The sequence below is a fragment of the Cetorhinus maximus genome, chromosome 6, assembly GCF_964194155.1.
Source record: "Cetorhinus maximus chromosome 6, sCetMax3.hap1.1, whole genome shotgun sequence".
NCBI classification, from domain to species: domain Eukaryota; kingdom Metazoa; phylum Chordata; class Chondrichthyes; order Lamniformes; family Cetorhinidae; genus Cetorhinus; species Cetorhinus maximus.
This window is the reverse complement of record NC_135884.1, coordinates 41,331,288-41,346,237: the sequence shown is the minus strand read 5'-3', so window position 1 is coordinate 41,346,237 and position 14,950 is coordinate 41,331,288. Positions and strand designations below refer to the sequence as shown.

The following is a 14,950-nucleotide window of genomic DNA, read 5'->3' as shown; positions in this document are numbered from 1 at the left end:
AGTTACTTCCTACCGCTGCCAGGCAGGTTGCCAGCATCACACACAAGCCACTTCTAGGAAAAGCATGAGGAGCCTTTTTTCTTGATTTTCTCCCCCACCCCCAACCTCCCCCATGCGCCCTTCCTCCTTCTATTGTTTCTAAACCTGCTTCAGTGGGCCTGGGAATATACGCACACACACCCCTGACCGCAGTGTCTCTGAATATCATGACCCAATTATTTTATTTGGTCCACATGAGTTGTCAGCAGAGGACTTCCTTGTTTTGGAAAGCAGAACAGGAAACAACAGTACAGCAGTCGCTGAGAGGCCTCCAGTGAGAAAGTCCTGTGATCTTAAGATTGCCCTGATCTGTGGGTGGGAACAAGTGAAAGTATCTGAGTAACATTATCTTGGTCTCCAGTTCCATCTTTGACTAGATTGCCAATATTTTATTTAAGAGATTAAAACCAAGTAGCATGTAAGTGTCAAGAGTCTTTTTGATGCATTTTGCAAAACCATTTTTCTGGTTATGGTCATTATAGATAATCTGGAAGTTATGTGATCTATAGACCTGCGGGCCTATCATTTCCCTTTGTACAAACTTCATTACAGATTTAAATGCTATAGAAAATTGACTTTAAATTTTTAATGCATACTTTAATTTTCAATAGGAAATACAAACATAACTGTTCAGATTGTAATATCATGAATACAAATGAAACCTAATTTTCTTATTAATTGGACGGCTAAAGGCATATTATAGTGGCATTGAGACTGCAATGCTCAAGTGTAAACTCACTACCTTATGTGTTAAATAATGCACTGATGGTCTCTGTTGGGCTACAGGAGGACTAGTAGAATATAAATCTGAATATTCCACACACCTGATGACCATCCTTGTATAAAGACAAGATACAGAGTCAACCCCTTTTATATTGATGGTGTGCTTTGGTATGGAGTACTGCACATCTGCTGCTGATGGCACATTATCTATATAAAAATAATGTTAATCAATAGATACCACAATTCAAAAACCACAGTACCAACTTTACAAAGGTCGTAGGTGATAATTGTGATGTTATGGAGGAAGAAGACAAGTAATGTTATGTTAATTTAAATTAAAAGAAAATAAAGACTTGTAGGTATGTAATGCCTTTCAAAACCACTGGACGTTCCAAAGCGCTTTACAGCTAACGAAATATAGTCTCTGTTGTAGGAAATGTGGCAGTCAGTTTGTGCATTGCAAATTCCTACAAACAGCAATGCGGTGATGACCAGATAATCTGGTTTTGTGATGTTGATTGAAGGATAAATATTGGCCCGGACACTGGGGATAAATTCACTACTCTTCTTTGAAATGGTGCCATGGGATCTTTACATCCACCTGAGAGAGCAGATGAGATTTTGGTTTAACATCTCAGCCAAAAAATGGCACCTCCAACAACAATGCAGCACCTCCTTAGTACAGCATTGGAATATTAGCCTAAGATGGTTGTGCTCAAGTCCTGGAGTGGGACTTGAACCCAAATCCTTCTGACTCAGAGGCGAGGGTGTATTATCCACTGTGCCGCAGCTGAAAAATATTTTCGTATAGGCTGAATTCAAAAATACTTTTACATAGTGGATTGTCTGGCTCTCCAACTACTAGACAAATTAATGAGCTTCTATCGTTTTAGTAATCTTCCTTGTCTGTCAAAATGTTTGTCTTTATTTACATCAGAGGAAGGTTTCCTTTTATACGACACCATAATTGCTGTTCACCTACCTTCTAATGCTATAGAAAATGCAAAATACAAGTTGCAACTATGAAAACAGCTTGAAATCAGCCATCCAAATACTCAAGTCAGCAGGATAACAGAGTGCTTAATGTTTGCTATTATTTGTTGCTTGAAGATTGATATGTAATCTTTATTATAGGGCAGTACAATTAAAGTACAATAGAACTTGAGCAAATTACTGGACATTTTTAACTTTGTCTTGGAACTGTGCAAAAGAGCTTATATCATTCAAAGTATATTGCTTGTGATAGAAAATCATTCAGCTACAGACAGCCAATGAAAAATATGTTCAATTGCTTACATATTCCAATTTTGAGATGTAACTAAGTGAGAAAATATATATTTATTCAAATTGATGTCAATTACAGTGCTTAGTGACCTGTGGGAAAGGATACAAGCATCGTCAAACATGGTGCCAAGTTGGAGAAGAGCAATTAGATAATGGATTTTGTAACTCTGCAACAAAACCAGCATCAGCCCAAGCATGTCAACAGCAGGAATGTGCAGCATGGCAAGTTGGACCATGGGGCCAGGTAAAACTTTCGTGTTATTCTTTATTTTGTTCATATTTGCCAACTTAAATGTGCTCATCCACCATATATTCACTAAATATTTGTCAGTGCTTTTTTGCACAGACTGAAGAACAATTATCCTCCTTGCACAAAGAGAGAGATCTGGGAGGGTAAGGCATCTGTAGAATATACAGCAGTTGGAGAATTAAATGACTGGATATTTATTTAATTAAATTAAATATTTATTTTCTAAGCTCCTTTTGATCCTTTTTGAGGTTATCTTGGGCAAAATTTTTAGGTCAGCATGTGGGCGTGTGCCCGACCTGCTCGAGCGTAAAATAGCACGTGATGACGTCAGGCAAGCATCCCGACGTCATCCTGTGCTTGCGCGATATTTCAGTCGGCACAAAAGCCAGAAGCGCACCCACCGACAATTAAGAGGGCAATTAAGCCCATTAAAGTTCCAATTGTCCCTGATTTTTTTGTGGTCCGTCCAACCTTTCGTCTGGTGGGCAGTTGAATCTGCCAGGTGGACTTTGCATTTCTGATGAAACCTCATCCAAGGGCGGGATGAGGTTTCCGTTATTAAATTTAAAAAATGTTTGGACAGAATTTTCACCATGTATATGTTCAGATGACTGATTCTGACGCGTGGACATTTTTTTCTGGATTTTAAAATCTTTATTTCGTGGTTTTAAATTCTTCAGCTACCTGAGGCAGCTCTCTGCCTTCAGGCAGCTTTCATTCCGCGCTCCCCTGTGCTTGTGCCTATGTCGATGCCTGCCCTCCTCCTGACCCCATCCTGGCAACGCTGAGCATTTCAGTGCATTTTTTGCTCTGGCTGGCCATTAATTGGTCAGCCAGCATGAAATCGCTGTCGGGGGCCAATCACAGGCGGCAGTCCGTTCCCCAGACCCTTTCGGGCCCGCTGATCGCCCGCACACTGACCTAAAAATTCTGCCCCTTAAGTTTCTGCCCTCTGAGTCCTGTCTCGCCAAATGGCAATTTACCTTACCATAACCCTTCACAATCTTGAAGATCTTTGAAAGTCACAGCTTAACCTTCTCAGCATGAATGATAAAGATCTTCAAAAAAAAACCTTAGGGCTGTTACCTCATTCCTAATAATATCATAAATTTACTTTTGCATACTGATAGAACACAGGAAATAAGAATAAAAATATATCTCCTAAAACGTCATCTCTCTCTCTTCTCTGCCTCTCTCCACATTCCACCCCCACTCCTCCCTTCCCAACTCCAGCGACAAACTCTGAAGAGAGACATTAGGGGAGGTTTAAAAATAAGACAAGTGACAGCGGAATGAGGAGGAGAGAATGATAAAATAGGTAGTTCAAAAGGGACGAGAGTTCAGATTATAACAGGAACGAGATAATAGGAAGGGAAATGACCCATGGTAATGTGAAGGGGTATGTGACACGATTGGAGGGAGTGCCTGAAGCCTAGGTGTTTGGGGGAGGGAATGGGAAGGAAGCTACTGTGGGTCACATTCTCCCTGAAACCTCCAACTCTCATGCAGTCTGCAGCTATTGGTGATTCAGTTCTTCACCAATACATAAAGTAGACATTTTGGTTAAACCAGGTGTTTAACTGAGGACATATTATATACAAGTTCATGTTTATAGAGATCTTTGTATCCTGTTCCAGTAAAACCAATTTTGTATACTATATGGATCATGTAGGGTAGCTAAATTGAGAAGCATTACAAAGTAAGAAAACACTGAAGTTGTTCTGACCATTAATTATATAAAGTATTTATTTCCACACTTTCGTATTTCATTATTTATTGCTGATCTAAAATATTGAGTGACCTTTTTGTTTGCAAGACCAGTGAAGTTATGTGCAAATGTGTTATAACTAGACTTGTGACATAGATTTATTTGAAGTCACATGTCAAGACTGCCCAACGAAAAAGTAATGGTTTGAAGGCACTAAATGAACCATATATACTAACCATTGAATTGGCTCTTTACCAGTATGCCCTTGAAGTCAGTCAGAAGCGATCAGGTAGAAAGAAATTAATATATCCAGCAGTTTTTCAAATGTATATTGCAATTTATGAATAACATTAGACACAATATTCTGAAAATATTCATTACGTTAGAGACACAGTAGAAATATAAGCTATTTTTGGTAAGTAAGCGTTGTTTAATCTTTTAGTGTTTTGATTAATCTGAAACCTTCTTAAATAAGATGTGCTTCTAAATCACAGAACTAAAGGGTTATTCTGCAACCTCGTATTTTTTCCTTCAAAACTTTTCACTTTCATCTTTCTTAATTATCTCTCTCAATCTTTAGGTCAATTACGTCTGGTGTGTTCAGCCTTCACCCTTTTTCTGTTGCTTATGTTCAGACATTGTAATTTTTCCATTTGTTGTGGTAAATTTTTTGCCTTCACCAACCAGACAGTAATCTGGTGGAGCCCGTCCTTTGTAGAACGCACCTAATTTTCATTCCACTCCACCAGATTACTACCCACACTGTAAAGGTGAAAATTGCCCTTTTGTCTTTCTTCCTTTATCTCTGTACTCAGGCTAGATCACCATTCTGGGAGATTCTATGGCTGTGAAATGTTTTTACTGGTACAGTAAGCATAAGGAATGAAAGATTGAAAATTCAGATAGACAAACACCTAGGGCAGAATTTTGCCCTCGTTGGGCAGGCGTGCGCCTGAACCGAAAGGGAGTAAAATAGTGCACGATGACGTATAGTGAGCTTTCTGATGTCATCGCACACTCTCGTGATATTTTGCTCGGTGGGCCTGCGCGGGTGCCGGCGCCCGCTATTAATTAACAAGCCACTTATAGCCCTTAATAATGCAACTGTCTCTGATTTTACCTTGCCCGGGAATTTTCTGCTTGTCGCACAAGCAAAACAGGCAGGCGGCCAGCCGACATTTCCTCATCCAAGGGTGGGATAAAAAGGGTTAGCAGCATTGCCAGTGTGAGTAGTGAGGAGTTTAGGAGATAGTTTGCAAACCGGTTGCTTATTTGAACTTGACAGCTTGATCTCTGTTCAGGGCTTTATTCTTAGCATTTCCAGGCCATATTTCAGGACTCATTGCTGTCTGTCAGACCCCAGAGGATTCAAACTGTGTGGACCCTTCCAGGTATCAGACAGCCTTCCCTTACCCTGACAAAGGGAATTGTGGTCTACACTGGGGGCACCTCCTCTGAGGAGAAAGAAACGGGCAGATAGGAGAGGAGGCCAGGTGTCCCAGTGCAGCTTCCAGGAGAGGGACCTGTGGAAGGAGAGGCGCAGACACAAGGGGCACAGGGCCAGCAGGTAGTCCAAGGCAGAAGGGGCCGTAGAATACGCCCCTATCCTGCTGCCAGGGTTTACAGGCGGCAATGCAGCTACCTTAATATGTCCGGGGTGCAATGCCGAAGGAGGCTCCGTCTCTCAAGGGAAACTATCACCTCCATTTGCCAGATGATTGGGCCTGAGACCAGCTCCGACTGTGTGGGTGGACACCCCATGCCAGTGGCTCTGAAGGTCACAGTGGCCCTCAACTTCTATGCCTCTCGCTCTTTCCAGGGCTCAGTGGGGGATCTTTGTGGAGTCTTCCAATCAGCTGTCCACAGTTGCGTCAAGCTGGTGACAGAAGCTCTGTTTAGGCGGGTGCTGACCATTATTCTTTACCATATGGACGAGGCCAGCTAGGCTGAGTGAACTAAAGGCTTTGCTGCGATTGCTGGGTTCCCCCGCATCCAGGGAGCCGTCGACTGCACACATGAGGCCATCAAGGCACCAGCCAATCAGTCGGGTGCCTTCATCAACAAGAAGGGAATCCAATCCATGAACGTGCAGATAGTGTATGACCACAGATTCTGCAAGTCTGTGCAATGTACCCTGGCAGCTCCCATGATGCTTATATCCTGAGATACTCCCAGGTGCCGAGGTTATTCAGTACTCCAGCCCAACAGGATGGATGGGATCTGGGTGACAAGGGCTATGCATTGAAGAAGTGGCTCATGACACCTCTCCGCCACCCAAGAACAAAGGCAGAGCAGCATTATAATATGAGTCATGCCACCACAAGGACAGTGGTAGAGAGGAGCATAGGCCTCCTCAAGGTGCGCTGCTGATGCCTGGACCGTTCGGGAGAGCATGACATGCCCCCTAGAGCGGGTGTCATTGACAGTGGTTGCATGCTGCACTCTCCACAATCTGGCACTGGCAAGGGGGGACCCACTGGAGGAAGAGGATCTTGATGCCGCTCCACAGGCCACAGATGACAAGTCCAGTGGTGAGTCTGAAGAGGAACACAGTGAGGAGAATGCTGAGGGCGTGGAAGCAGACCTCGGTAACCTCCAGGGAGGCAGGGAATCCAGGGATGCCTTGATCCATCACCCCTTCAGCTAGGCTACCAAAGATCAGCTTCAAATGCATGCCAGAGTTGCCTCCTCCATCCCAGATGTCTGAAAGGACCCTTTCATTTGAACACAAGAACACTCAGTGCCTGTGCAATGAAGTTCAGAGCCACGTACATCCAACGTTACACAATGGAATTCCCTCCACCAAATACATAAAAAGATGAAGCATCCTGAGGGCATGATGACAAAACTAGATTTATTTCATTTCCATATGTACAGACTTCTGACATCACCCTCTCTGGTCTTAAGTCCCAGACCAGAAGGCAGTAACTAAACATAAATAAGCATTAAATCACCCTTGACCTGTCCCTCTTGTGCTCATGGTGCCTTTAACTTGAGCCTGCGAGTGCTACGTCTAGGTGCTGCCCCGTCGTTGGCACTGGTATTGGAGCTGACCATGCTGTCCTGTTGGCCTTGATGACCTTGGCGGTCGTCCTCTGGCCAGTGGAGCCTGTGCTGGCCCCGCCTGGGAGAGAGCAGCCAGTGCCATGGCTGGCATCTCCCCAGTCGCCACAGCCTCATCAGATGCCACAGTCACTGGCAGAGGGGTGGAGGAGCTGCTGCCATCATCCAGAGCATCCTGAGAGGAGCCCACAGAGACGACAGGCAGCTCATGCGCCGTGAGGTCACTGTGGACCTCCCTGCTTGCCATTGATGGATGGGCACCTAGCTGTGAAACTGGTTGGCTCATCTATCTCCCACACTGACACAGATCACCTGAGGTCAGTGCCTGTGTGAGGGCTTGCGGATCCAAGCACAACCCCAGGGAGCCCTCATTCTGTCCCTGGAGCTGCCTCTGCATGAGAGTCGCCACTCTCTCAATGGAGGAGGCAGTGCTTTCGCCCATGATGGTCAATGCAGTGCTCACGCTCCGCATGGACTCCTCCATCACAGAGACCATGACACGCAGACCCTCATGAATCTCTGCCAGATCCTCCCGCACATCTGGCTGGACATCCAGCATCTGCTGCCTAATGGTAGACTCCAGAGGCTCATCATCAGCCTTCGACTGAGCATTGTCCTGGTCCCCAGCAGTCCTCCGACTGCCGGTGCCCTGGGCACTCTCTGCCTCCACCTGCACCTCAAGCAAGTGTGAAGTGCCCTCACCAATGTGCACCGAGATACTAGCCACTGAACTAATGCCCACTGAGATGCTGGTATCTGCGCTGGTGCCTGCTTCAGAGAGCGGGTGTGACGCAGGTGACAGGGACACCCGGTGGTTCTCTGGCATCAGGGGTGGCCCTTCAGGGTCCAGAGACCGAGTGTGGGCTGGCGAACATAAAAGAGAGAAGGACATGTCATTAGTTACATTCATCACACTGTCACTGTGCATGACAGGCACCCTGATGAGACAATGGAGATCTGCATCATGGTGCCATTGTCTTCAAATGATCAATGGGGACTCTGGGTTCAAGGCTCCCATCAATGAAGAGACTACACTAGAATAGTTGCACAATCTGAAAATCTCACCTCTGTTCACTGTGCTCTTACCTTCGTCTGGCACCCCCCGCTTTTCCACGCCTGGTTGCACGGGGAGCATGCCAGCTCTCGAGCTTCAGGGCATCTTGCTCGAATCTGGTGAGCAGCAGCAGGTTAAGCGGGCCTCTGCCTGCTCGTGCCCTCTCGACCTGGTTATGGCTTATCTTCTCCTGAAAGGACAGAGGAGCATTGATTGGTTCAGTTTCTACCTACAGCACCATTGCAGCCTGGCCAACACCAGCTAAAGAACAACTTGCAGGGCACATATGAGTCGTGGCTCTCAAGCTGCAAGGCATTCAGTCCAAGCACCCCCTTGGCCAACTGCAGCGTCATTGTCAGTTGGCACTCAGATTCTAGCACCCCTGAGATCCACAGGGGGACGGCCAATCTTTACACTTCTGCAAACTGACCCATGCCAACATGGTACTCAGCCTTCCTGAGCACAGCAGGTCATTGAGGCACTTCCAGCTCTGCACCCAGCAGCACCACACCACTTCATGGCTGCTCACCCCAGGCTGCCACCTCCTCCCATGCCCCCTTGGTGAAGTGTAGTGGCCTCCTCCTCCCATCTCTGGGAACAAGGGTGTCCCTCCTGGCAGCCACCTCTTCCAGGAGGATGACGAGACACTCATCGGAAAACCAGGGGAGCCAAGTGCCCACCCGACCTGCCCTCCCGCCTGGCATTTGCTAGCTGCCAGGTCGCCATTGGGCCTGGCGGCTAACAGGCCCCCACCCCCACTTGGCCCTTCCTGGCAAGTGTGGTGCCACAAATCATGCTGGGCGGGCCTTAATTGGCCCGCCAGCGTGAAATCGCAGTTGGGGCCTGATCGCGGGCAGCGGTCAGTTTGGTGGCCGCTCCCGGGCCTGCCCGCCATGCCTGCCTGACGAGGGTTAAATGCTATCCATAAAGCTGAATTTTCATTCAGTGAAGTTGGTGGGTTTGGAAGCAGGCATGCAGGCAGTTTCGCACTAGATCTGGTGTGCTGGTCTACTGGCATGTTCCCATGTCTGGCCTATTTTGAGGCAGGCTGCTTCCAGGGAACAGGGTGACATCTACCCACCTACCAGTGGAAGGTAGCCAATTAGACCAATTGAAGTGCCTATTGAAGGCACTTTTCACACACTGTCTGGCATACGGACTGAGGCCGAGTTCTGTCAGGTGGATAGAGGTAGCCTCCCAGTAGCAGGTTTCCCATCCACAATGCTGACTTGGCAGTTCGGGTCACATTTTATTTTTGAACTTTCTACAGTTTTCAGAGGGCAACTCCATCTTAAGGTGCCTTTCTTTCTCCTACCTACATCACAGCCCTCACCTCTTCCGCTGAGGCTACAAGCTGCCCAGAGCCTTGACATTCTGGCTCTCCCAGCAGTGGAACCCACTCATCATCCTTAATTGGACTAGGCTCCTGGCAAGAGGCCGATTTCTCCAAAATCTCTCCCTGGGTCCTGCCGCAGGCACATGCGTTTCCTGACTTCCATTTCACCTTAATGGCGGGATCAGGACCAGGAAATAAAAATCCAGCCCATACATTTTATTCTCTAACATAGGTAGTTTTTTGCTTTTCAAATAATAACATTATATGGTGCATTTAAGTTTTGTTTTATTGTGACTTGGAAGAATTAACAATATGCTCTCTTTATAGTGCACAGCTACATGTGGGACAGGCTATCAAATGCGAGCAGTAAGATGCATTGCAGGCTCATATGGTACTACTGTCAATGATAACGAATGTAATGCTGCTACCAGGCCTACGGATACTGAGGTAATTATTATGAGCATCTTCAAAAAGTCAAACAAACTGGTCTTTCAGTTCATTATTGTTTTTGATATCTTGTGATGCATAAACTGGCCGCTGCACTTGGTTGCATAAGACCCAAGGACATTTGCTGTATTTGAAGTGTTTTGAGTTGTTCCTGGAAGATATGATAGGGTTCTAAGAATTCAAGCTTCTTTTCCTTATTAGCCAAGTACCTGCATTTTTTTAAAAAGAAATTAAAGACCTGAAAACATCTATTTATTTCCAACCATATGTTTTATGTTGTAGGACTGTGAATTGGCTTCTTGTCCTGATATGCATCCGGGCAGAAGAGATGAAAGAATACCCAATCACATGACTTATGGAACTGAATGGAGATTTGGATCCTGGACTCCTGTACACAGATTTAATTTTTCTATTGATATTAAATAATATTCATCAAAATAATCTAGGAAATAACTATTGATCAGACAGCATTGAATATTTTTATGATACTGGTGGTGAATTAATAATTACTGCTTATTTAGTGTCAGTATAAAATTACAAATCAATGTCAACTGCACTTTTCAGTAATTTTATTTCAAATTTTATGAAAAAATGACCAATATTACCGATAAAACATTCAAAACCATTCCTATTCAACAGTGTTCTGCCACCTGCGGAAAAGGTACTAAGGAACGTTATGTTAGCTGCCGAGATCTCCAAGGTGGTGTAGCTGATGAATCAGCTTGCTCACACCTTTCAAAGCCACCATCTAGAGAAGAGTGTATTGTCATCCCATGTGGACGTTGGAAGACACATGAGTGGACACAGGTTAGAAATACTGATTTGAATTACATCACAACTGTAAATACACATAGACGTTCGAATTACTTTACAAGAAGCAGCATATTCTACGCATATGTGACCTTGTTAAAATAAACTATGTTTAATTTAGATTCCAATTTTGAACCACATATTTCAATTAGTGCTACAGCAAATAAGTGGTCAAAATAAACACCGCACAAGTGAATATTTTAAATTTATCTCTGTACACATTCAACACAATTTGTGTTGGGAATGCATCAGCTTCTGTATTTATCTTACAACTTTATAATTTGGTGCACTGAGCCATATGCAAATGATAAAATGGCATGCCTGCTGTTGGAAAACAATGTGACAACTGCAATATGTTGTGCTTGTTCCAAGAATGCTTCCAGTGAGTTGAGTGGCAATTTGGTCCCTCAGTTTCACTGCTCTATTTTTCTATGTTTGATTTGCAGAAACTGAGCTTCAATTACTTTGAACGGCTACCTTTTCATAAGGAACTTGTTTTCTATTGTAATTGTTATAATTTGGCAGTGCAGTGCAGAGCAGAAGTGTCTCACTGTTTCTTGGTAACTTCATACAAATCTTAATTTCAAACACACACTGGGTTCCATCCAGCTGCCCACAAGAAACAAATATACTTATTTACGCTTTGAAATGTAACCTGGAAGTTTTGCATTGAAGATGGTAAATATCAAATTTGCAGAGATAGCAGCACAGGTGCCCAGTAAAAAGCTCTTTCGAGCTCATGAAAACGCATATTAAATCAAAGAACCTAGAATGTTACAGCACAGAAACAAGCCATTTGGCACATTAAACCTGTGCTGGTGTTTGTTCTACCTGAGACACGAGAACCCTAATTCCTCTTTTCTCAAACAGCTATCTAATTCCCTTTTAAAATAAATCATGGACTCTGCTTCAACAATGATGTGTCAGGTTGAGCATCCTGGAGCAGATTTGCATTTAATAATAAATTTATGAAAGAAAAATACCAATTTGTGCTCCTTTTCCATTCTCTTGGCTTCTGGCTGACCTGCAGCTGAACTTATTCAATCTGTCTAAATTTCTTGGGACTTCAGAGCCGAGAGCTTTTCCTACACATCAGTTGGTATATTTAGGTTCATCCACCCCACCCTGCCTCAGATACAATGTAGGGCCGTAACTTCCAATGGAGTGGCAATTGAGTCAGATTGCTACTCCACCTGAAAGTTCTTACCTTGAAATCCAGGCAATCCAATCTCACCCAACCTTCTGTCTCAGGCTGGGTGAGATGTGGGCAGTGCAGCATGTCCCCAGGGCCTAGCATCAAGGGCTTTAGAGTCACAGTTAAGTAAGCCACACCCCCTTTTTTTACGGCGTGAGCTGCCATAAACCAGGTAAATTTAAAGACCCAGCCAGGTTTAAAGGTCTTTGGCAAGCCAGGGAGAAAGTAAGTATATAAAGTAAATGGGTAGGGTTGGGCTGGGGTGGGGTGGGTGGTGTCGGATCAGGTTGGAGCAGGCCTGAGAGGAGGGATGTGAAGAGAGTTCGGCCAGGGGTGGGTGGGTGTGTCAGGTTAGGTCAACCCTTGGGGGGTGGTGGGTGTTGGGTTGGGTCAGCTGGGCCTAAAGTGACGGGGGCTGGGGTTGGGGGCAGTGGGGGAGAGTCGAGCCTGGCAAGTGGAGGGGAAGAGTCCCCGTGGGGGTGGGGAGCTCCCATCGGGATGTAGTCCTTTAAGGTGGAGGGACTCCCATGGGGGGAGGAGGGTGGTGTGGCGTTTGGGGGAGTCCTGTGGGGAGGGGTAGTCGGGGGGGGGAATGGTGGGGGAGTCCTATGGGAAGAGGTAGTCGGGGTGGGGAGTCCTGTGGGGAGGGGTAGTCGGGGGGGTTGGCGGGGGAGTCCTGTGGGGTGGAGTGGTCCAGGTAGGGTGGGGGAGTCCTGTGGGGAGGGGTAGGTGGGTGGGGGAGTCCTGCGGAGGTTGGAGTGTCTTGTTGGGGGGTGGTGAGTCGGGGGTTAGGGGAGGGGGTTCAGGCGTGTTTGAGGAGTCCCGTGGGGGAGTCGGTGCGGGACTGTGCAATAGTCACCCAGAAACTAGAATTGGTTTTAATTCTTCAAACTTTTTCTGGGTGACTTGATGTAACACAGGCGGAACCATCCAAAGTTCACAATTTAAATTGCATTTTCAGATGGTTCCCAGCGCAGGGCAATTGCCCAGGGGAAGTTTGCAGTTTCCCGGCAATTGCCGTGCAAACTTTACCTGGGAACCTCCGGGGACAGTGGTGGGGAGGTGAGGGGTTGGTGAGGTTCCCCAGCGCATCTTTGGGGTACCACCCATTACATTGCCCTGAGCTCAGAAGTCAAAGCCCGTTGCCTATTAATTTTACATAGTTTCTGTTAAGAGAGAGACAGTTTTTCAATTTTATTTTTCCAATGTAGTGTTCTGTGACCTGCGGTCAAGGTAAAGCAACACGTCATGTGAGTTGCATGAACTACAAGAATCAGATTGTGAGTGAGAGTGAATGTGACCTTGATGATCAGCCACTCACTGAGCAAGAGTGTGCTATGCCATCTTGCACTCCACGACGTCATGGGTATGATAGATCTGGACAGAATGATCACTTATTTCCTCGGACTAAGACCCTGCCAACACATGGTGACTCAGATCGCACCCAACGACCTGGAGGTAGTCTGTGGAGAACTGGACCTTGGGGAGCAGTAAGTGACTGTTGGCTTTTATTGATTATTTGAATTCGAGCAATGATTGTCATATAAGCACTTATACATTTAGCAATTATACTTTTTTAATTCATTGTTTTTCTCACCAGAAGTTGCATGTTCCCTTTTCACTCATTTTTCTGCCTTTCATTCCTTCCCTTAACCTCAATCTTTACATCAACTTCCACACCCACACCCTTCGGGCCTCCCATTCTCCACTCTTTTGAACAAATTGCAGTTTCTGAACTTTCCTGCATTTATCTCCTCAAATAAAGCCTCATTCCTGGTCCTTAACCGATATACACTGGTTACCTAATCCCACTGAATTCAATTCTAAATCCTTGCCCTCGTCTATGCCTTACCTCACAGTATATCTGCAATCATCTTGAGCTCTCTACCCACTTCTTTGTTTCCCCTTCCTTCATCATTCCATCACTACTGGTGGCTGACAATTCAATCATTACAGTTCTATTCTTTGAACCTCCCTCCATTAACCTCTCCACTGCTACACTTCCCTCTCCACTCTTTAAAAATCTAATCAAGTCCCATCGCTTTGAACAAGCTTCCTGTCACTCTTCCTAATCTTTTCCTCTATTATTTGCCTTTGTTACAAGATAACTGGAGCATTTTTTTCAGTTCCCAGGCCTCAATCTAAATTGCATGATTTCTGACTCTTTATTTGATATTCAAATCATTTTAAACCATATTTAATCTATCATTAACTTCTCATTGCAATACCTGTCATACAGCCAACAAAGACATTCACATGCATAGTAAGAGAGTTCAATGAGCCAGAGGCAGAGTTTTGGACAAACATCCGGGTCTCCCTGCATGTTGAAGTGTTTCTTTTCCACAGTGTGCGTTTTTTGTCATTGAGAGGATCCCCGCCCAGACATGAGCCTGATTGATAGGCTCAGTTTCTACTAATAACAACTAAAATCTGTATGTATATCACCTCATTGGCATAGTAAAATGCCCCAAAGCATTTCAAAGGAGAATTATCAAACAAAATTTGACACAGAGCTACATAAAGAAAAAAAAGACTTGCATTTATCTAGCGCTTTTCACAATACCAGAAGCCCAGAGTACCTTACAGCCAATGAAGCACTTTTTCAAGTATAGTCACTGTTGGAAAGTAGAAAATGTGACAACCAGTATGCACACAGCAAACTCCCATAAACAGCAATGTGGCAATGACCAGATAGTCTGTTTTTGTGATGTTAATCAAGGGATAAATATTGGGTAGGACACTGGGTTAACCCCCTCCGCCCCCGCATTCTTTGAAATAGTGTCAGGGATCTTTTACATCCACCCAAGCAGGTACATGGGGCCTCAGTTTAACGTCTCATCCGAAAGACGGCATCTTTGACAGTGCAGCACTCCCTCAGTACTGCGCTGGAATATCAGCCTTGACTTTTGTACTCAAGCCTGGAGTGGAACTTGAACTAGAACTTTGTGACTCAAGAGGCGAGTGTTAACAACTGAGCCACTGTTGTTATGTAGACTTAGAATAAGCCTGCTGTTATTTGATTGGTTTAATACTGTTTCAAT

At 45.1% G+C, this 14,950-nt stretch overlaps 1 protein-coding gene across 2 annotated transcripts in view; it reads left to right on the top strand.

The window, feature by feature from the left end:
• Window positions 1–14,950, top strand: part of adamts9 (ADAM metallopeptidase with thrombospondin type 1 motif, 9) — a 306,177-nt gene that overhangs the window by 126,740 nt on the left and 164,487 nt on the right. For both annotated transcript variants that reach the window (XR_013576832.1, XM_078543655.1), the window contains exons 22-26: window positions 2,126–2,290; window positions 9,785–9,904; window positions 10,187–10,294; window positions 10,544–10,711; window positions 13,121–13,399. Coding sequence is in view for 1 of the 2 variants with exons in the window: in XM_078543655.1 (XP_078399781.1) it covers window positions 2,126–2,290; window positions 9,785–9,904; window positions 10,187–10,294; window positions 10,544–10,711; window positions 13,121–13,399 (840 nt within the window). In the remaining variant the exon portion in view is untranslated. The remainder of the gene's footprint in view (window positions 1–2,125; window positions 2,291–9,784; window positions 9,905–10,186; window positions 10,295–10,543; window positions 10,712–13,120; window positions 13,400–14,950) is intronic.